Source organism: Lissotriton vulgaris, chromosome 10 (genome assembly GCF_964263255.1).
Source record: "Lissotriton vulgaris chromosome 10, aLisVul1.2, whole genome shotgun sequence".
Lineage (NCBI taxonomy): Eukaryota > Metazoa > Chordata > Amphibia > Caudata > Salamandridae > Lissotriton > Lissotriton vulgaris.
In genome coordinates, this window is record NC_141698.1 from 161,245,665 (window position 1) to 161,268,855 (window position 23,191).

Consider the following 23,191-nt stretch of genomic DNA (forward strand, 5'->3'; position numbering starts at 1 on the left):
CCTTAGTGCACCACAGGTCCTGCACAGAGCCTGTATGGAGCAAGAGCACAGACAAAGCTTTGGATGGAAAGAAGGACTAAGTCGAGCCCGGTCGAGGTCCAGCGAAGTCCAGAATGTCCAGACGGTTGAAGGTCAGTGGTTTCTTCTTGTCGAATCTTGTCCACGTAAAATCTAATGTCTTACAGCCAGGTAAGTCATTTTGTACCCATTGGAGGGGGTTGGACAGTTTCAGGGGACCCTCCTAGGGGAGGGTCAGGACAGAGGGGTGGTTACACCCATGTCCTTTGTCCAGTTTCACGCCAGAGCAGGAGCCAATGACTCCCAGAACTGGTTAGAGCTGGACTATTTACAGGAATACTAAATGTGCCCCCAGTGCAGACTTTCAAGCACTCTGAGTGCACCCACCCAGCCCCAATACACTAACCCCTGTCTTGGAGGTGGTCACACCTCCCTGTGACAGGATAGCTATTGTGCTGCCTTCCTCTGCTCGAGCTTGGCTCAGCAGCAGGAGGGAAGAAATGTGTCTCTGGTCGGCACCATCCATTTTGTGCTGCCTGGGTCGAGAAGACTGGAACCGGATAAACCAGTGAACCCACAAAGCTCGCTTCTGAAGGGTGGAATTATACCTCCCACACCGGTTACCGGTGTGAAGGTATGATTCCAAGGTGTTTGATACCAAACACAATGCTTCTATTCAGCCGTTTTCGAGATAGAATTTCCTGCGAGGTTATAATGCACATCTACCTATATGTCCGGCTGAGTCACCGACAACCTGGGAGAATTGTGTCTGAAGGCTGCAGAGGGGCTCTGCTCATGCAGGGGAACCCTCTCACTAAAACCCCAGCACCCTGCCTTCAGGATTGATAAGGCCTACTATAGGGGTGACATACGTTTTAAGTGTAATGACCTATAGATATAGTGAACCTATATCTAAAGTGGTGCAAGCACCAGCTTACACAGGTGGCAGTAGCAGACCTGTAGTTCCATTTTGCATGACCTCTCCTGGGTGGCATAATACATGTTTTAGTCTATGGGAGGTGTTGGAAATGGCCCTTTTGCAGGGTTATCTCCAAACTGTTTGCTTCTTCCTCCCTTATTTTTCCTGACCTGTGGCTGTTGGCAGTAGGACTCTGTGCACTTTACCAGTGCTGATCCGTGCTAAAGTGCATATGCTCTCTGTGTAAATTGTTATTGAGATTGGTTATCCATGATTGGCATATTTGTCTCACCAAGAAGTCCCTAGTAAAGTGCACTGTGTGCCAGGGCTGGTGATACAAATGCTACTAGTGAGCCTGCAGCACTGATTGTGCCACCCACATGAGTAGCCCTAAAAAGGTGTCTCAAACCTGCCACCGCAGTGCCTGCGTGCAGTCTGTGAACTGCCATGTCCTCCTGGTCAATGTCCCCACTGACCAGGCCTAACCCTTCTCTTTCTGTGCACATTGGTCACCCCTATGGACGGCCCAAGGCACCCCCCTGGGCAGGGTGCAGTGTATGTGAAAGGTAGAGCATGTACTGGTGCAGGTGACATGCTCTGGTAGTGAATTACAGCCATTTTCGTTTTTCACTATTGTAAGGCTATCTTGCCCCATAGGCTATCATGGGGGATGCTGGCTAAGGTGGCTACCAGCATATCTTCCCATAGGAGCAAGATAGGACATAAAAGTCTGGTATCCCTGAACTCAGAATTTAATACCACATCTGTTAGGATAGGTGGTTTTTAACTCCTGTGTTTGAGAACAGCACTTTTAGAAAGTTGCTGTTCTCTTGTCTGACCTTTCTGTGTGCCTTGGCCTGTTTGTGAATTGACTGTTTGGTTTGAGAGTGACAGAGGCTTGGGAGCCCCCAGGAGGCTGGCTGAGTCAGCCCTAGGCTGAATCTGCATCTTGAGTGGTGGGAGGGGATAGCACCTGGGCCTGAACAGGGCTGTGCCAGCCTTCCACAATGCTGGCTCCACCTCCTACTGGACGGCTGATTACCTTGCCCCTCACTCTGAAAGGAAAGGAGAGGCCAGAAAAACAAAGTGCTCAAGGAACATCCAGAACTGGTTCAGACTGGGTTCAGAGCCCTCCTGCACAAAGGGAACAAAGACTTTTAGGGGTATAAGTACAGAACCCCTGACTACAGAAAATTAGATCATCCTGTAATCAAGAAGGAACCTCTGCCAAGGAAAAAGCTGAAACTGAAGAAGGAAGACTGTCCTGCTGTTTCTCTGCTGGACTGACCTACTGTTGCTTTGCTGCCAAGGAGAGGGGAAGGACTTTGCTTTGTGCTGTGTCCCCTTGCTTGAAGGAATCTCCAAGGGCCTGAGAAGAGCTGGCTCCCTGTTATGAAGTCCCAGGAACAAAAGGACTTCACCCCCAGCTTTCCTGAACTCTATTGAGAGAGTTCTGTCCTTCCTGGAGTGCTTGGCCCATGTGTGGTGCCTCTGGAAGTTGTACCTGTGTTGGGAAGCTGGAAACCAAGATTTGAGAGACTTTGCTACAGAACATTTATTGCAAACTCGCCAGAGCGAGGAAATTTCCGCTGCTACGAAGACCGAGATAGTCGCAGCGCCTGTCGCCGCTGCCTGAAGACATCGCACCCTTCGTTAGCGGGAAGATTTCCGCTGCTGCGAACATCGTCGCAGAGCCTGTCGCCACTGGGTGAGATCCCCGCATCACGTCGCTGCGAGAATTATCGCAGAGCCATCGCATCGAGGAACTGCGACAGAAAGATCGCCGCTGGACCACGCATAGTCGCCCCAGAGATCGTCGCAACCCCCGAGAATCATTGCATCGTGCCTTTGCGGGAGAAAACTTCCTACGGAACCTACGCACCGGAATCCATACAAGTCATCGCCTTCCTCCCCATACAGACCGGATTCGTCGCAACACGTCCGCTGCGCAGAGAGGCTGTCGCTAACGCCTCCCCAGGGTCTCAGGAGCAAAGCATCGCTTGTTTTCCACCGCTACAGCTTCTCTGCTTGGAACTTTTTATCGCTAACAAAGGTACTGTGGCTAAACGTGACGCAACTGTAATCTTTTCACGCAACTGTGGATTATTTTATTGCTAAACCTAAGAACTCTTTTGCAACCATATTCTTGAACTGTGTATGTTGGATTTTTGTTGTTTTGGTCTTGTGTAGTTTAGATTAAATACCTTTATTTTTCTAAACTGCTGTGGAGTCAGTTTGTGGTGTTTTCACTGTGTTCCTGTGAGTTTTTTTTAAAAACTCTTTTTATTGAAAATAAAACAATAACAAACAAGGCATTAATAGGCATACAGCTGGGTACGTGTTCAAGTAGGGGAGAAAACGCATCACAATGTAATACAGAACATCAGTACGATAAATAAAGGGGGGGAGCAGGGGGGAATCAAAGCCACTTTAAGTTAGGACTAGATAGCATTAGGAATGTTGGGTCAGAGGGCGAGAGGAGCATCCAGCACTTCGGTGAAGGGAGGTGTACACATATCGCCCCGGTACGCATTCCACTGACCCCAAATTTGACCCCACTTCCTCGGTCTACCACGTGCCACATACACCGTTTTCTCACGAAACATACACCAGTCCATGTTCTCCTTCCATGCCGAAACCGTGGGCGGCTTCTGGGAGCCCCACAACTGTGCTACATCTCTCTTGGCAACCATATTTCCCAGGGTCGCCCACTGAGTCTGCGCGCCATTATAATCAGTCGGTTCCCATACATTCAGCAAGCAACACCTAGCTTCGGGTAATAGTGCAACACCCGTGACCTCTGTCATCACTGCATGCACTCGATTCCAAAACACTGCTATGTCCGGGCCTTCCCAAATTATGTGGAGGAAAGTACCAGTTGAGCCGCATCCACGCTTACACAATCCATCAACAGGATAACCCATCCAAATCAAGCAAGGCCAGTCACGTAGATCCGGTGCAGGATCTTAAGCTGCACGAATCTGAGACGGGCTGGAATCGCAACCTCCTTGGGCGAGGATATCGCAGATTGCCAGTCCTCATCATCTAATTCTAAACAGTCATTGGTCCAAACCTCTCTAAGGTGTACCAACAGGTCAGCACGGTTGTTAATCAATTTTTTATATATCAGAGAAATAGTGCTGTCTGGAACGTATCCGTCAAGCACCCGATCTTCGAGTGGGGACGATTCCGGGATAGCAACACCTGCAGGAAAAACCGAATTCAACGCGTGGCGGACCTGTATATAACGGAAAAACTCTTTGTCATTAAGTTCGTATTCTACCTTCACCTCCTCGAAGGTCTTAATCCTATCTTTGGCCCAGAGGTCGCTTACTTTGCTAATACAGATCTTATCCCAGTTTGCAAAGCCTTTCGTCCTCCACAAGCTACTCAATCGGTCTGTCCATCCTATTGCTGCATTCGCACACTTCCACACTCGCACTGCTATATTGGTGGGTCCCGACAGTTATCCTCCCGCAGATTTGGAGTAAAGCGCCCTGTTATAATCTCCACCCGGTGGCTCCCACTTATCCATCTCGAACGCAGGGTTCAAAACAGGACCGTACATTCCATGGTTGATCGCTCCCAGCTGGGAGGCCCAGTAATATCGTTTGATATCTGGAAGTGCGATACCGCCGTCATACCAGGGAAGCGTCAATTTGGCGAGGGCGATACGCGGGCGTCTGCCCCATATCAACTGCCTCTGCAGACTCTCAACCTCACGGAAATAACCCGCCGGAATTACATTGAACGTGTTCTGAAGCGCGTATAAAAACCGCGGCAAAGACATAATTTTGAACAGAGCGGCACGCCCCAGGGGGGACAAAGGCAGTCTACACCAGGCCGCCACATCAGATTTTAACCGTTGAAGTGGAGGAAGCAGATTACGTTCATAACGGACAACGGGGTCCAGTGTTATAAAGACCCCCAGATACTTGAATCCCGTCTGTGCCACCTGTATAGGACAGCCGCGCGGTAAAGAGGGAGTGTCACCCGAAAGTACGTAAACACAGGACTTAGTCCAATTAATCACAAGGCCGGAGTTCCTCCCGAACGAGTTCAGCAAATCAATCAATACTATCAATGACTTTCGAGGTGACGAGAGATAAAACATATATAATGATATTCATTCCTCAAATTCTGGGGTCCACTGGATACCCTTCATTGATGGTTCCAACCGCAGCCAAGCCGCCAGAGGTTCCAAGGCGAGGGCAAAAAGAAGTGGGGACAACGGGCACCCCTGTCGCGTGTCCCTCCCCAGAACAAAAGACCTGGAAACCCGACCATTTACCACAATCTGAGCTAATGGTTCCTCGTATAGAAGTTTTACCCAGCCGATGAAACCAGAACCGAAACCAAACTTTGCAAGAGCAGCCCAGAGATATGGCCATTCCACAGTATCAAAGGCCATTGTAGCATCCAAAGAAACCAAGATGGCCGGATCACGCAGCGACGTCGCTCTCGCCAGGTCGCCATGTAGGCGTCGCAGGTTCAGAGCAGTGTTGCGATGTGGAATGAAACCAGATTGATCCGGATGGATCAGGTCACCAATCACCTTTATCAAGCGGTTTGCCAGTAATTTTGCTAGGATCTTGGGCTCCGTGTTAAGGAGCGATATAGGCCTATAGGATGCGCAGCGATCTCGCGGTTTCCCCTCCTTATGAATCACCACGATGGTCGCAAGTCGCTGATGCCGGGGAAGGGAGCCGAGGTCTCGCGATTCCAGGAACATAGCACGAAGATGCGGCGCCATTTTGTCGGGACGCAGCTTGTAAAGCTCGATGGGGAGACCGTTAGGGCCCATAGCTTTTCCCAAGCGGACGGAACGGATAGCAGCCGCCACCTCATCAACCGAAAATGCCACGTCCATCAAATCCCTATCTGAGTCCGCTAGGCGCGGCAACGCAATGTCCCTTAACAGTAGATGGGAATCTTCCTCTGGTCTATCGGAGACCGGGGAGTATACTTTTCGAAAATGTTCCGCAAAACACTCCACAATCTCAACCGGCTCAGTCACACGCACTCCATCAGCTCTCTCAACCACAGGAACTACACGACTCGCCCTCTCCTTTTTGTCTAACCAGGCAATCAGCTTCCCAGCCTTGTCTCCCACATCGTGCAATCGTCCCTGCTGCTCGCTACTAGCAATTCTAGCAGCGTCCGTTACCAGGGCTCTATAGTCAAGTTGTTTGAGACCAAGGACATGAACCTTCTCCTGCGTGATATTCCCCTCTAAATCCCCTTCCAACTCAGCTATTTCGGCCTCTAGGCGGACGACTACCTCATTTTTGCTTTTTTTAGCAGCAGCGATTAGCGATAGCGCCTGTCCATGGATAACAGTCTTAAAGGCCTCCCACAACGAAACAGAAGAGGATACAGAAACCACGTTCTCGGTGAAATAATGATCCAAAGACTTAACCAACTCAGCCCTGGTTTTGGGGTTACGAAGATACCAAGGGTTAATCGGAGCCACTCGACCCTCGGCACCAATCTTCATGTCCATCAAAAGCCACAGTGGGGAGTAGTCTGAAATACCCCTGGCTAGATGTCTAACTTCCCTAACCCAAGAGGCCTGCGCCGCTGGCATCAAGATATAATCAAGCCTAGAGAGGCTACCGTGAGCGCCAGAGTGAAAGGTGAATTGCACCTGTCCCGGATGCAATAGCCTCCAACAATCAACCAGCCCCAGCATCTGCAAAAATTCACCTAACCAAGACTGTGATTTCGTGAGGTCCCTGGGGGGGCTGCGGTCCTCCCTAGCGGAAACAACAGAGTTGAAGTCTCCACCCAAAATCAGAGTGCCCTCAGAGAGCCCTAAAACCACCCTCCCCAGTTCAGCGAAGGTCGTGGTCTGCAGCCCAGGTGGAACATATACTGAGAGCAGTGAGATGGTCTTCCCCTCCCACCTACCAGTGAGCACAGCACAGCGTCCCCTATCATCAAGGATTATGTTGTCTACATCCAGGGGGAGGGAACTCCTAACCAGGATACTCACCCCTCTAGATCCAGTGGTGAATCCGGAATGTGCAATCAGACAATATCCTCGCTGATTCATAGCATGGCATGTGTTGCCAATCAAATGTGTCTCTTGCAGTAAAACTACATCAGGGGAGAGGCGTCTCAATAGTTGTAACACAACCCCACATTTTATCCTGTCTCCCAACCCATTGACATTCCAGCACAATAACTTCAACCCCCTACCCCCATCCCAAGAGCAAGTGCTGAATCCACCCCATAGCGAACAAAAGACCCAGATCAAAATGTGAGACGATGTGTTGCCTTGAAATAAAATAAAACAAACCCAAACCTTCCCCCCACCCACCAGCAAAGCCCAAAAATTCACCCCTCCACCCTGCACCCCTGCGATAGACTCGAAAGCCACCCCAACTTGCAGTGTGCCTGTCGCCCAATTATTAAACTAGTCTACAAAAAGAAACCCGGAGGAGGAAGAGTCCCATTCTCCCTCGCCACCTCTGGGTACAGTACCATAAGTATCGCAAAAGTCATGAAACCACAGCTGCCAGATTATGTACACTGTCCGAAAACCAGCTATCACTTCTCATTCTTGTTCCGATGGGCCACCCTCGGCTCCTTCAGTCCCACCAGAGTGTTCTGAGCGGCCACGCTGTGCAGGTAACGTGTCAAGCCAGTCACTCACGTTCTCGGGGCGATCAAAGAAGAACGTCCGTTCATTGTGTTCAACACGTAGTCGAGTTGGAAAAAGCATCGCATATTTCATACCCATGTCTCGCAGTTGCCGCTTCACTCCCAGGAAGCCCTTCCTTTGTTTCTGAACGAACTGGGTGAAATCAGGGTAGAAGCTCACCGTAGTGTTTTCAAACTTCGTGGGGCCGCCCACTCGCCATGCTAGCAGGATAGCGTCTCTATCTCTGAAATTAAAGATTCTGGCAATTATAGGCCGCGGCGGGGCACCCAGTTTCGGCTTCCCACCCGGCACTCTATGTGCACGTTCCACCGCAAAGAAGTTGCTCAGGCCTTTGGGGGCGAGATGGTTAAAGAGGAGATCCTCCACGAGGAGATCAGCGGTGAATTCTGCCGATTTTTCAGGGACCCCAATGATACGTATGTTATTGCGTCTGGCCCGACTTTCAAAATCCTCCAGCCGACGGGCGAAGAGATCATTGGAGGATCGTAGGTTGCGAACCTCCGTCTGTAAATCGGAGACATCAGTCGTAAGGCTGGAGTTCTTCAAATCCAAGGATTTGACCTTTTCGTTGGTTTTTGATAGGTCAGTCCTGATCAGGTTGACATCAATTGCCACAGTGTCAAGCTTTAGAGCCAGAGCCTCATATTGTTGACCTATGGAGGTCTTCATACTAGCAATGGCGCCCATGACATCACGAAGAGTCAAATCATCCACTGCAGTTGAGGAGTCGCCGGCGTCCTCCAGGGACCTACTCGCACCACCGGGGGACCCCCTAGGATGGGTATAGCAATCCATTATGTTCGTTTGAATAGTGCCCCCACAGTGAATGGTCTTGGTCTTTCGTTTCTCGCTATCAGGCTTGCCCGCCATGTTGGGTGCTGCGCCCCGAAAGGGCTTTTGGGACCTGGTAAAAATGACTCCTCACAATTCATCCAAGGGGATCCCCGGATGCGAGTCCCGTCGGGATATCCCTCGACCAGGGACACCCTGCCGTTCTCACACGGTGAAGTTGCGGGGTCCGGCTCCCGGGCTGGCAGAGCGATGCAGAAATAGGAGGAGGCAAAGGAACCAAAAAACGAAACCGAAAGTTAACTCTGGGATCGTAAGCGGGACCCCGTTGGCCGTTGTTGTTCAACTACCACCTGGGCACCATGATGACTCGAGCCCCGGGCAGTTCCATGGAGCAGGCGGCAAAAGTTCAGAGTATCGTAGTTACGGTTCCCGGAGTCCAAATCAATTTCTGGAAACAGCTATTAGATCAGCTGGGTTACGTTGTCAATAACCCGTCGTCGTAGTCAGGATAAAATTCAGGATAGATGCGGGAGGTGGCGAGGGTCTCGGGAGCCCTGTGCTCACGCAACCATCTTGGTTGCGCGCGAAGCTCCTCCTCCTTCCTGTGAGTTTTGGTGCAAATACTTTACACCTTGCCTCTGATAAGCCTTGACTGCTCGTGCCAAGCTATCAAGGGGGTGACCAGGGGTTATCTCAGAGGGTTTCCTCCTTACCCTGACTAGAAGCAAGGGTCCCTATTTGGACAGTGGTACCTACCTCTGCCAACTAGAGACCCCTAGTTCTAACAGGAGGCCTCTGGGGTACCTATGTCATGGGTACACGGGTACCATATACTAGGGACTGATAAGGGTACCCCAGTATCCAATCTGGAGTGTACCAAGTACATGCATGACAATTTAAGGGAGAAAGCAGATAGACTGGGGTCCTGATTAGCAGGATCCCTTTCAGACTAGTCAACAACAGTGCAACATCAAGCATAAAGTGGGGGTAACCATAAAAGCAGATCCTGCTTTCCTACAGGTATATAAGAGGGTGGGACTGAGAGAGGATCCCTGAGGCCCTCTGCAGCTGATGTCTGTGGGTTCTCAGTCGAATGGAGGAAGTCTGACTCTCTGTGTTCTGCGGGTGAGAAAGTAGCGGATCTGTTCTAGGCCTTTGTCACAGATGCTGCTGTCATGGAGTCTGGCGCAAAGGGTGTGTTGGAAGACGGTTTCGAAGGCGACTGAGTGGTCCCGAAGCGTGAGGGCAGCAGTTACGACTCGTCCGAGGAGGGTGCTGTTCTCGTCTGTAGCGGCGAAGAGAGCATACAAAATTAACATAAGCGCAGCCAAGTTGTGATTCCTATAACGGGACAAAATGTATTGACTAGAGTGGGATGTACCCGCTCCTGCACATAAATTACATTCACAATGCTATTTTAAACCATGACTATATTCATTCACAATAATAAGACTTGTGATCTAATGCAGTGAGGATGTTCTAAACCAGCATTTAATGTAGTCATCTGACAGGGCTTTAGCTTGATACGGTTAATAGGTTATCGATCAGACAGCAAAGTCAGAGCTGGCAGAACGCGTAAATCACATAAGAGAAGGTCACTTCATCCACTGCCTCAACTACAAACACTACTAAATATAAATAGTGCTCCTCATTCAATGGCATTTACCACCTGCAGGAATTTCAGATATGCACATTTTATCAATTTACTTAAATTGGACCTGCAAACATCAATATACTGGGTTTATTTTGCCACCCATGCACTCAGTGAGCATGTATTAAACCACCCCGTGTACTCGGCCTCTAAACTCTTACCAATAGCCACAACATAGTTCTGGAACACCCTCAGGCCTGTTTAGGTAAGAGTGCCTCTTCTCAGGTGCTTGTGCAAGGTTGCCTGTGAGTCAGCAGCACTATTACAGCTGTTTTGATAAACGGACCTGGCTGCAAGTGGGTGTCACTGTGACAGCTAATTAAAAGAGGAGAGACATCCACAACAAGTCAGCAAGAAAAAGATATCCCAATGAGCTTTCTTTTTATCTTGTTTGCTTGAAAAATTAACGATCATGTGTTGATGCAGGAACCTAACTTAAATTGTGTTACTCTAATGTGTGGCACTTGGCAGGACTGAAAACAGGTAGAGCAGTGGACATCAACAGGTCATCCTGATCACTAAAGAGGTTTAATGCAAATATCCTTAACTTAGGTGACTATTTAATTTGGAAACGAGAAAAAAGTAATTCACTCAGTGCGCAGTTTTGTTTATTAGCTAGAGTATGAACCAACACGACTAACTTCTGTTTATAAGAGATTATTCATGATTGTTGAAAAAGAGAAAGGTTTATTTGCTGTAAAGTCATCATCTTACAATAATTTTACAGATTTGAATTAGGACATCATCACAGTTTAACCTTTGCCTACATACAGAAAAGTTATTGTTGTGTCTGGCATCCAATTACAGGATCTCGAATTTATAAGCACATTCATTTAAAACAGTTGAGATTGCTAATATAAAGAAGGCAATCAAAACATACACTTTGTAGGCATTGGTCTGGAAACAATTCACTCTTGAATCATGCAAAATAGATTCATCTTTGTAGTTGCAGCAAAGTTAACCTCATTTACAAAACAACTTTGAAACAGTGGGTTTTGAGGCTGCCTAGTTACATAATTCTTTCCATCAAACCATTCTTCTTAAAAAAACACCATTCACTCAGTGCACATTTTGTGTAAATGTGACATCTACTGCTGAAGTCTATTTACATGTGCAACTTGCAAATTGCCTTTGCTTAACCAGGAACCACGCTATATCTTTTGGGGTAAAGAGAGCACAACAGGGACGTAATGCTGTACAACTGTACAAGAACGTACTCCTGAAGAAGACCTCAGTTGAAGTTCAGCACCTACACAGAGTTTGAAACAGGTTAAGATTTAAACTGAATGGTGGGGAACTGAAAACAAATCACTTGCAGCCACCACTTGTCAAACCGCCACTTACCCGTTTGCAAGGGTAGAAGAGGGAGGACGCCAGCAGCCAACAAACCCCGAGGAGAGCAACACCGCAACCGCTAACGGTCCTTCCCCGCCGCCGCAGCCTTCCAACCAGTGCGCGGCCGCTGGGGGGGGGGGGACTGAGGGGAGCTGGGAACTACAACACCCAAGCTCCCTTGCGGCCCGGCTGAGGGAAAAAACGCGCCAGGAGGCGCTTTATATAGCACGTCACCCACGCGTCGCGGAAGCGCCGGGCTAAGCCCAGGCAAAGGGCCGGCCCTCTGACACCCTCAGGAGCCTGAGGAGGCTGGGCTGGGCCACCTCCCTATCTGCGACGCAACTACATCACAGATGTCTCCCTCCAAGGATAAACCGTCTATGGCAGTGGGTGATAAACGAGGTACCCTTGACAACTTTGTCACCCGACCCATATCGGTAACTGACAGGGATATTGTACTTTCTGAGCGGCGATCTGAGAGAAGCCGCTCTGTTGAATTCATTAAAAACAAACGATCATCCCTGGGAAGTATACAGCATGCCGCCTCACCCCCTCCCACCACGATTTACGAAAGCAAGGGACATGACGGGTCCCTCAACGATAGCATCCCACTACTGTTTCAAGATATAACCTCCCCATTGGCGAATCCTGTGGGAACTAGCTCATGCGCTGAACCTTTAAATTGTTCTGCTACTCCCTTTGTCCCGGCAGAGAAAGTAGGGAATCGGTTAATCACAATAGCAACTGTACATGCAACTATAGACGCAAAGGCGCCACACTGGAAGATAACTCCCCCTCCCAATTGGGCCCTGTATTACCAGACAGGCAACTTCCTGCATCACCATTAACGTATAATAGGAAGTTAAGGGCAGTTTTGACCACTAAGGCCGCGAAGGCAGCCTCTATTGGGGCTATTAAATATACGCTAGGCAAAAGAAAGGCCTGTAATTCCCCAAAGGGTAGTAGGCAAAACGCCAAACAGCCTAGAATCATGAAACTCATTCCGGAGCCACCAGAGCAGAGGGTGGAAATTGCTAAAGATAGAACGGACAAGGCCACGGCCACGGTTGAGATAATAGATCTAGAGAAGGGTTCACATGAGGGGGGGAGGCCTCAAGATAACGGACTTTGTTACACTCTTAGATGAGCGATTAGCACATTATATAACTCCAGTTATGGTTAAGTTGAACCAAATACAAGCGAGGCTAAGTTTAATGGAGTAGAGAATATCAGAAGGTACGGGACAAACAAAAGCTAAAACAAACATACAAGGTGCTGATAAAACCCTTGCACTGGATAGGACTACACCTAGAGTAAATGACCTGGCAGACCCGTTGATAACTCCCATGACCCCCATCACGGTATCCAATATTGGCCCGGTCAACCACACTACAAACATTCCTGTAAGGCAGGGCACCCAGGATGGCCCCGTGAATATGACTGGGAATTCATGCTTACGGGCACTCAAAGCAAAAAGGGAGTTTTCTCTTAATCTTCCACCAGAGGATTGCCCTTACACAGTTGTATTGGCAAATGTACCGAAAATTAAGGAAGCACGTGCTGAAGATTGGAATGCCCTTAAAAACAAAGTATTACATTTCCTTTCTGTCAAAACTGTGTTGGGGGAACACTTATGTAAACACATTAAAATGGTGCGTAGAGTGCCATGGGTGGGTACTTCAAGCAAAACGATGGAGGGGGATTGTGTGGTGGTGAATTTTGGTTGCCCAAGGTTGGTCTTTGACATTTTAAAGGAGGCGGGCTCGGGCAGAATTCAACATGATATTGTTAACGTTTTGCCTCTGGGCTTCTTTTATCCCCCATCAAGTACAGGAAAAGGGGTGAGCAGACAAGTAAATTACCTGACACCCCCTTGGCTTAGTGGAATTAGGCTAAGTAACCGTTATCAGGCACTTAGCTCACTGGATAGTAATGACTGACTGCCCACCAGGAAGATTACGGGGCGTGAAAACAGAGGGAACAAAACAGTGAATGCTCAAGCAGAGTGGAATGGCAGGGCAAAAAAGCCATCTGCATCCGTTGTTATACAGAATGATGACAACCAACACATAGGATGGGCAGTTAGTGCCCAGATACCAGAGGAAAGAGTAGTACTGGTGGAGGGGGTTTGTATGCAGAATGAAACCAGTACAGAGGTTCTGAGTATGGATCACGGTGTAGTTAAAATCATTTCATGGAATATAGCGGGAATAGCAGCTAAATTTAACAATCATGAATGGCGCACATATATCAGCCAATATCAAGTCATTATCTTGCAAGAGACGTGGGCCCTGGATAACTGCCCATTCCACATGCAGGGATATAAGTGTTTTTTCGAACCAGCACAAAAATCCAGATCGGGGAGAGCCAATTTATGTGAATCTGACCTTGGATGGTAGTTGGTCAAAAGTGGGCAGGTCTGCATGTGATTTACAGGTTGTAGTTTAGGGGGAGAGGATTAACCATGAGAATTTTTAATGCTTATAATAGAGTCAGTGATAGCAGGAATTACTCAGTTCTTTTAGAATTGGCATCAAGACTGGGTGAAGTAAATATAGATAAGAAGGGGGTTACACCCAGTATTATAGCAGGTGATTTTAATTGTCATCTTTGTCAAGGGCTGGATAGCACTGGTGAAACATGGTCATCTTGCCCAGTAACAACCGGACCCCACTTTGAACACTCAGAAGCGGGCCTAACCCTCAGTAGGATTATAGATAAGTATGACCTTGTGCACACTATTAGTATGATGGCTAGGGAAGAGAATGGCACCTTACCACCCACATTCAAAGGAAGAGGGTGCCTGTCATGTATTGATTTTATATTGGTGTCAAGGGCACTTAAAAATAGAATAATTACTGTCGGTATTACATGGAGCATATTCAGTGACCATAACCCTCTAGAACTTAACTTGCAGTGTGAGGAAGTGTTTGGGGCCTGTAGAAAACATACTGGGATTATGGAGAAGGTTACCGAGCAGGGACGTCGGCTCAGGTGGGTTAATCTAGACAAGGCACGTTTTTACAAGTTATTGATGGAAGTAGGTAGAGCCAGCATAGAGGGCTGTTTAGACATGGAAATAGAGGGACAATTGTTGTTGAATACATTTGGACAATTAACTGACATAGTGGATGGGCTATTGAGAATTAAGGCACCATTGAGAACCAAATCAGCACCTAGATGGTTCAATGGTAATTGTTCTAGAGCCTTAAGGGAACTCAAATTTAACCTAAAAAAAGACCTAGGGATAACCTGGAAATACTACGGAGCAGACAGGTCTATAAAAAGGAAGTAAATAGAAGGAAAGAGGCACTAAAGGTGGAGGCCTGGGCGGACCTTAGAGAAGCTGCAGAGATCAAGGACATGTCAGAGTTCTGGAGGGTAATTAATGACCCTTGTTTTAATGAGACTACTGTCAAGAACATAGGGTCTAACATCCTACCGGAACAATGGACTGAACACATTAAGGGCCTTTATAACCACGAGGCTGCAATGGAGGGGGGTGATGTTGGCAGTATATTTCATCCTGTACCAATAGAATTCACCCTCAAAGAGATTAAAGATGGGATTGAGAGCTTGTCAAAAAATAAAGCCCCAGGTCCAGATGGGCTCCCCCGATTTATTTTTGAGCTATACGGACCTTTGGGCACCAATAATGACACGGGTCATCAATGCGGCGGTTAAGTCGGGCCTCCCACGCTCATGCTCGACGGCCATTATAGTTCCCATCTTTAAAAAAGAAAATAGGGACAACCCGAAATGCTGCCGGCCTATCTCCCTAATAGATGTGTCAGCTAAACTATTAGGGAGGGGGATTCTTAATCGCCTAACTGAGTGGGCAGAGGTAAACAATGTTATCTCCAACACTCAGTACGGGTTTAGGTCAGAAAGGTCCACGGGTGACCAATGCCTGAATCTCTACATGTTAACAGCCAAATACATTAAAGTAAGTAACGAGAATATGTATTTGGGCTTTAGGGACCTGGCGGCCGCATTTGACCATGTAAACCGGGAAAAACTATGGGCCATGATGTTGAGTATGGGTATTGAGGTGGGCCTGGTTAAGTACGGTACAACATGGAGGGGGGTCTGACTGATTTGTTCCCCTGTAGGAGTGGGGTTAGGCAGGGGTGCATTCTTGCCCCCTTCCTATTCTCACTCTACATTAATGGGCTAGAACAGCACTTGTTAAACCTGAAGACTGATCGTCCCAGAGCTGGTGCACGTTTTATTCCAGTACTGCTATACACGGATGACGTGGTTTTGCTCGCCCGTAACCCGAGGAGTCTTCAAACCCTAATAGACGGGTTTGTCAGCTTTATGGGAGAACTGGATCTGTCTGTAAATCTGGGAAAATCATTTGTTATGGTAGCAGGGCATAAACCAGGGGTAAAGCCAGTGTTCACGATTGGAAATCATAAGATCCAAAGGGTGAAGTCATTCTTATACCTAGGCATACTGTTCGATGGAGCTTTAAAATTTGATAGTTTGGTGGAAGACCGGTGTTCCAAAATGTTATCCACCAATGGAGCCATTGCAGGTTACGGCAGGAGGGTGGGCAGATGGTGCCCTGAGCAAATAATGAACTTGTACAGCTCCATGTGTTGTTCAAAACTTACGTACGGGGCTGAAGTATGGGGTTTTGTCAATGTATGCAAATTACAAACAGAAGAAAATAGGCACTTAAGGTCTATTCTCAAAATTCCCCAAAGTGTGCCAGCATCAATTGCTCACAGAGAACTGGGAATGCAATACTTGGAAGATTTTGATTAAAAGAAGACCAATACTGGCTTGGATTAAAATATGGTGCAATCCTGATGCCACCTTGAGTAGAGAAATCCTAAGTGACTGCCTTAAAAAAGACAAATGTATGAGAATATCATGGCTCAGCTATGTAAAGGAAAATTTGGATGCATTGGGGTATAGCTCCCTCTTTAGTAACCCAGAAAAAATTGTTCCTTTGCATAAGCTGCATATAAAGAAGGCTTTTATAGATTTTAGAATAAAGCTTAGACCTGAGGCTGAAGACGCAAAAATCACGGTAAGAGCACACAATCTAATAGTATCCACGGATGGTATGGAGCCTTACTTGCGCCTCATGCACAATGCCAGGAGAGGTACTTTATATGTCGCTTTAGGCTCAATTTATTACCGTTCTTATTAGCATCCCCTATGGGTTTTAACACATCAATTGAGCAGAAGGGAGCCTGCGGCTGCGACAATAGGTCTCCGCAGGACTCCCTTCATTTTGTACTTTTATGTCCCATTTACTCGATGCCAAGGCGGACATTTTTAATTAGTGTTATTAAACGTGCTAAAATTAGACATGCAAAGACAGCTTTACTATTCCTGCAACAGGCCAATGACCCCTGAGTGTTATGCTGTGTAATTAACTTTATTAAAATTGCGGTGAGAATATGGAGGTCCCTAGGGGATGAGTAAAAACTCCTGTGATTAGCCCTATATACTGTGTATGGTACTGCACTATGATTAGTTTTATACTATGTATTAGACTGTACCATGTAATCTGTTTTTTTCATGAATTGTATTGCAAGTTGGGTTCATTATTGATTTAATTGTTTTTTAATTGTATATAAATCTGCGCTTTTATGATGGTTTTTAACCATCGAATAAAGAACTCTTGACTTGACTTGACTTGACTTGAATGGTGTATTAAGGACTGAGACAGTCAAACCTACCACTGGCTACACAGAAGACTGTATTTGTACCGTAATCTAAAGGAAAAGTGGACACTTCACCTTCAGTAGAGTTGAAAACTGTTGTACAATAAGTAAAGAATTTATTGAAGTATAAAATGAATGCCTTTGGGGCGCTAGGTCGCACACATCCAAGATGGCCGCACACCTGTGAGCTCCGGAGACCTGGTGAAAATATCCAACAACTATCCGCTTATCTACCTATTTTCCTCGACCGCTGAAGCCATCTGCCTGCTGCTACAGCCCCTGATGCGGTGGTAGGAAACTTGGAGCTCTGGGTGTCACTTAGAGCCCCTGCGCTGCCACGCTGCTGTTCCCACGCTGGGCGGCTGACCTCATGCGATCACCCCGGCTCCCCTCGTGGTCAAAGGCCGGGGCTGCTCTGCGATCACGCCACACGCTCCATCTACAGTGAGGGGCCTCCTTGTACTGCCAGCTGCTGTCTTCCCGAGGAAGGACTCCATTATCGGCGGCACGCAGTGAGCCGCGGAGTGCCGTTAGCTTCCAGTCTCCACACAGTTCTACGGGGCCTGCACGAGGCCGCTCTGTGATCCTTGTCTCTCCTGTAAGCCGCCATCATTGCCCGCATGTGACGGAGGCGGCCCGCCATTTTTCACCGCCGTTCGGCCCGCTCACCGAAGATCTTGGTTACCGGCCCGGGTGATCTCCTCCCCACGCGGCCTCCCCCCTCAGACCCCCCTACCCCCAGGCAGACTGACGAAGGCAGGTATTTGGGAGCACATTGGCTTGGTGGCTGTGAAGCGCTGTGTTGTCTTCACTTCGAGGGGCACATATAGACTATTGTTGCTGATGGATATGGGCTGAGTGGGCCCCCCCCTCCATCTCTCTTTTTCACACTGTGTGATTAGAACTGTTGCTGCTATTTCAACAATACACCTGATCACTGGTTGCAGCTACTAGATGCAACATCAGAGCATTGTGCGGGGACTACACAGAGAACTACATATTTGTCTAGGCTAGCTCGGCTGCCAGCAGAATCCACATATATTTCCACACGTGGCGCGCCACGTATCTGATCTGGCTGTACTGGGTCTCATCTTGGGGGATCAGAGCAGCAATTGCAGGTGTGCGCCCCACCTTCCATCGTTTTCCCTGCACATAACTGTGTCATGGGCTTTTGCCTGAGGTACCGCACAGTCGCTGCAGTCCCCCGGAAACCTCAGTCTACTTAACCCCCCCGGATTGCCTCGCTGCTGGTGGCCTGACCTTTTGCCCGGCTGGTGCGGACTGCGCTTTGCATCCCCTCATTTTTGGGCCGCTGCCTACTCGGTATAACTGCCTACAGGAAGAAGACACACCAGACGATCATGGGCTGCGGCGGTTGCAGCACGAACGATTGCTTTGCTTCAGGGCGAAATAGGGAAAATAGATAACTGCTAGCCCAGATTGACATTTGAGACCAAGAAGGCTGCGACACGCTCCGCCTCGATGGACTCTGAATCGCCGGACATGGATCCTAGTCAATCATCCTCGCAGCACCCTGGCGATGACGTCAAAACATTACTTCTGGCCGTCAAGCACAGTCTGACATATTTTTCCGGTAAAATGGACATTATGAACAATCGTCTGGAATTCCTGGTTCATAAAGTAGACGAGCATGATGGCCAGATAAAAGAGGCTGAACAGCGTATCTCTGAAACTGAGCATACAACATCTCAATTACGGGAACAAGTCACAAGTATGGATAAATTGCTAAAAGTTATCTCGGCCAAGAACAAGGACATTGAAGCCCGAAGCTGTCGCAACAACATCCGCTTGGTGGGTATTCCTGAGACCACCAACACCGGCAGGATGGAGGACTACGTGGAACGTCTCCTGAAAACCACGTTTGGAGCAGACTCCTTTCCCCCCATATTGTGGTGGAGCGGGCGCACCGCTCTCTTGGGCCCCGTCCTCCACCTGGGGACCCCCTAGACCAATTGTCGCCAGGCTTCTTAACTTCCGAGACCGAGATACAGCACTGCAAAAAGCCCGCGAGACCAAGTCATTACAATTCGAAGGGAACACTTTCTCTGTCTACCCAGATTTTACCCCCGCAGTGCAGGAGGCAAGTCGGAAATTTCTTCCGGCGAAATAAAAACTACATAAAGCCAACATTGAATACGCCCTTTTGTACCCCGCTAAACTCCGGATTTTCCATGGAGGCAAGCAAATCATCTTTACAAATGCGCAACAGATAGACGACTTCCTGAAGAAGATAGCCAGGCCCTCTCTGAGACAAGACCACGACTCCAGATCTCCCTCTCCTTCTGACAGCTGATTGGCAATGGGACGATGGTGATTTTAACTCCAAAAAGACTATGCTGTGTACATCTGGACATAAACACTCCTTGCTGTACTCTGGTGCCTTCTCCATGCTGGAGACTCCTTTGTGCCTATCGCCCAGACTTGGTCAGATAAGTGCCTGGTGGGCTTAGTTGTTATATCTTTCATGGCAACATTTTTGGATACATGATATTTGCATGATTGGTAGATAATTTCGATACTTCACTGGGCACCCTCCCCTCCCCCACATTGCTGGTATCCCCCCTATGGGGGTCGTCTTTCTTTTTTGCTTTCCCTATGGGATTGTAATACAGCGAAGAGGGGTCATGGGAGAGGTTTCGTGCCCACTTGATACCCCCCTTATGGGAGCTCCCCATTGTATAGTTGTTTTTGGGCTGGGATTTATTTGCACTGTATGGTCCTATCCCAGTATTGCTGGGTTTGCGAACTTTCACGCGTCGTGTAGCCTGTAAATGGGGCCACAGCCGTACACCTAAATTTAAGGAGTGGTTAGGCGATATGAACCTTTGGCAAGAACAAATTTGTACATATGCTGCCTTGCTCCCCCGCTCCTCACGACCCCGGGACATATGGGGCCCGCTGCAGACATATCTGATAGAACATCCTATCGCTGCTGACTCCTAAGCCCACACACTTGGTGCATGGTCCGGAAGTGCCCCTCTCCTTTTTCTTTCGCATTTGCGATACCTGTGGTGTGAAACTCAACTCTGTCATGCTACATGTGCCAATATGTTCAGAATGCTACGCCATCGCTACTCCTACTATTATCAAATGCCTGTTCTGGAACTTGCTGCTCTTTGTTATCTCTGCATTTTGAATAATGAAACTCCTTATTTGCTGAACACAATTCTTTATTTGCTCACGATGATGATGTACTTTATTGTACCTGTTGATAAAGTCACTTGTACCATGCTGACGGTTGTTTAATGAAGAAAAAAATAGAGAAAATAAATAAAAATAAAATAAAATGAATTCCTTTGTAAGGATGATTTTTTAACAAACTTAGGGTTTTAATACTTTTATGACACATGGTGAAGGGATAAAGAGGGTTTTAATACTTTCATGGCACGTGATGAAGGGATAAAGGAATATCACTTGGTGTCAAAATATTTTGAGAACAGTTAAAACATGATATTGTGCTGAACACTGGAAGAAGTTGTTGAATATGTACATTTTCTTACAGATAATATAAATTTGAGGAACAAAATTGAGTTAGATAATACTAGAATCAAGACAGTCTGGTATCCTTCTTCCTCAAAAAGGTACAGCCTGATTCATGGCTGAACAAAGGACATCTACCAGTTGTGCTCATTAGTAGCCCCACCTTTGCTAACCTTAAAGCGCCAAACACTTTATGTGTTTAGATTACTTATGTGCAAACGTTTGCTAATGGTTATGATCAATATGTACATTACGAGGGGAAAATAAAAAGTGCACCAGTGTGAACATGTACTTTTGACATCTGCTTATATGTAAACATATGGTCACTGTTTCTATTCAATATATGGATAGTACAAAAAGAAAACAGTGTATTTCTAGTAAAATTCAGATTCACAGAAGATTTCAAAGGTAAAGTGGCATCATTCAAGATGACGGTTACTACAAATAAACAATGGAGTATTGGGGGCTGATCCAAAACATAACATTTCAGGCAAGCAACGGCTGTAGGGGGCAGATTCAAAGCCCCTCCTTGTGTATTATTTGTTTCTACCGACATGAGCTCTGCGAGATAGCTAAAGCTTTTTTAGCAAGACCATAAAAAAAGTGATGGAAACAGTACAAAAAGAGAAAGAAAAAGCAAACATACAAGTCGGATTAGACCAGATGAAGACCTTAAGACAACACACGGAGGAGTCAGTTTGGGATTTCTTTGATACAATGCAAATAAACATGTTTTTCAATGAATATCACATCTATCAAAATAGTTAATCAGATGGGAACAGTAATTACAATGTGAATAGTAGCAAAGTGAGTGACAATCTAATCAAATAACTGAAAATTCTTGCTTTCACAGAGTCCAGAATGTATTAATTAATTAAATGAAACCTCAAAGAGCTGATGTGGTCTGGTCTGTTATCTAGGTACATCAAAGAATAAGTTGTATCATTACCACCGTACACAAACTGATTAAGCAGTTGAATTCAAGGATCTTCATTCAAAGCAATTGTGTAACGTGCACTTCATTGATATGGACGATAAAAATGATAAAATCACAAATACAATCAGACAGTTCTACTGCGTTTTCGTTTACTGACCTAATAGATATAACTGGGAACTGTGATAGGAAGATATTTCATCTATTTGATTTGGATATAATCTATTTCTGCCATTCATGCTGAGAGCTGTCTGGGGTCGAAATGCGACTAAGTGGAAGCACCAATACACAACAATGCAAAGAACACAAACAATAATTTGAATGGACATGACAAAAACAAATGTGAAACATAATTTAAATATTTACACAGGATTCACTTCCTCCCAATTGTTGGCCAACTTCCAAATGACAATATTAGTAACACATTCAACTCCGTAGGGTTTGATGGTTTATCTAGCAAATGTATACGTCTGGCTTGTCAGTGTGATTGCCTTCAATCTCTTTTGTTACAAATTCTTTAAAATATATACAGATTGTTCTCTCACCTCATGCCATTGGCCGTTTGGTGCATCATTCTGCCTCAATTGGAGTGCTTATGTTGCAACACATGTAGGGCTGCTTTACCATCTCAGAAATATTCTGAATCATGAATGTTGTTAATTTCGTAAATGTACTGTATACAAAAAGTATGTTTTTGTTTTGTTTTTTCACTGCACAGCTCTTTTAGAAATATTTAGTCAAGAGCTCAGATGCAAGCCTCGAATTTTGGCCTTGCCACTGGCTGATTAAAACCTCTTCTATAGGAGTGTCATTTAAATGAAGAACCACGATCAAACATTATGCACAAGGGAGAAGTGGCACATGAACTAGCAGCTAAATAATATGCAAAAGCTAACCTTAAATGCGCAGTCCCCTCATGCATCCCTACTGGAAGTTCTAACTGTGCTACTGAAAAGATTAAAAGCACCATTTAACAAAAAGGTCATATTGAGTGAAGGCAAGCATTTCACTGGGAACTGCATCAATAGCAAAACACACTCACTAGGAAAATAGGCAGCAATCATATTAAAAAAATGTGTTAAGGTCTGAGTAATCAACAAAAACAGATTCGGTTCAAGGCAAATATTTTAGACAGTAAATGCCCGGAACCTTTCTTCAAACACTATGCCTTCGATGGTTCAGTGTTTTCAAGTGGCTCGCCTCTTTTGCAAAATGAACAAATTTCCAAGCTTTGGAGCCATCACCTTTACTGCCTAAAACTGAGAAGACACCATGTTGAGTTCAGTCAAGACAAGGTCTTCATCACTTGTAATGTAAACGTGGCGTGAATCGGGTGTTGCATCAAAGGTGAGGGGGGCTATTTTCCAGCAGGCTGTCTGTGATGTAGGAAGTCTGAAGCACGGTCTCGTAGTAAGCTTTCACAGCAAAGTTATTAACTGTCCATCCAACAACTTCGACCCCTCTGGACCTCCAGTCTTTCACATAGGCTCTGCAACAAGAGCAAAGAGAATGAAACAGCATGGCTTTTAGCAAATATCAGAGTTTACACGAACAATGAGATGGCTTCAACGTCTTCAAATATACAATATAAAGTTGTTGTCTTTATTTTTTTAGGATAGCATGCAGGTCCCCTCGCGGCCCCCTCGAAACACAATTTCTGCTGAGAAGCAAGAGAAAAACTACCAGATAA

The 23,191-nt window shown here is 46.7% G+C and overlaps 1 protein-coding gene across 1 annotated transcript in view; it reads right to left on the minus strand.

The window, feature by feature from the left end:
• Positions 1-10,638: 10,638 nt before the first annotated feature.
• GDE1 (glycerophosphodiester phosphodiesterase 1) overlaps positions 10,639-23,191 on the minus strand; it is a 170,258-nt gene continuing 157,705 nt past the window's right edge. The window contains exons 6-8 of the mRNA XM_086940774.1: positions 18,018-22,990; positions 17,044-17,813; positions 10,639-11,329 (exon numbers count right to left, since the gene is read on the minus strand). Of these exons, the coding sequence (XP_086796900.1) occupies positions 22,843-22,990 (148 nt within the window). The 3' untranslated portion in view covers positions 10,639-11,329; positions 17,044-17,813; positions 18,018-22,842. The remainder of the gene's footprint in view (positions 11,330-17,043; positions 17,814-18,017; positions 22,991-23,191) is intronic.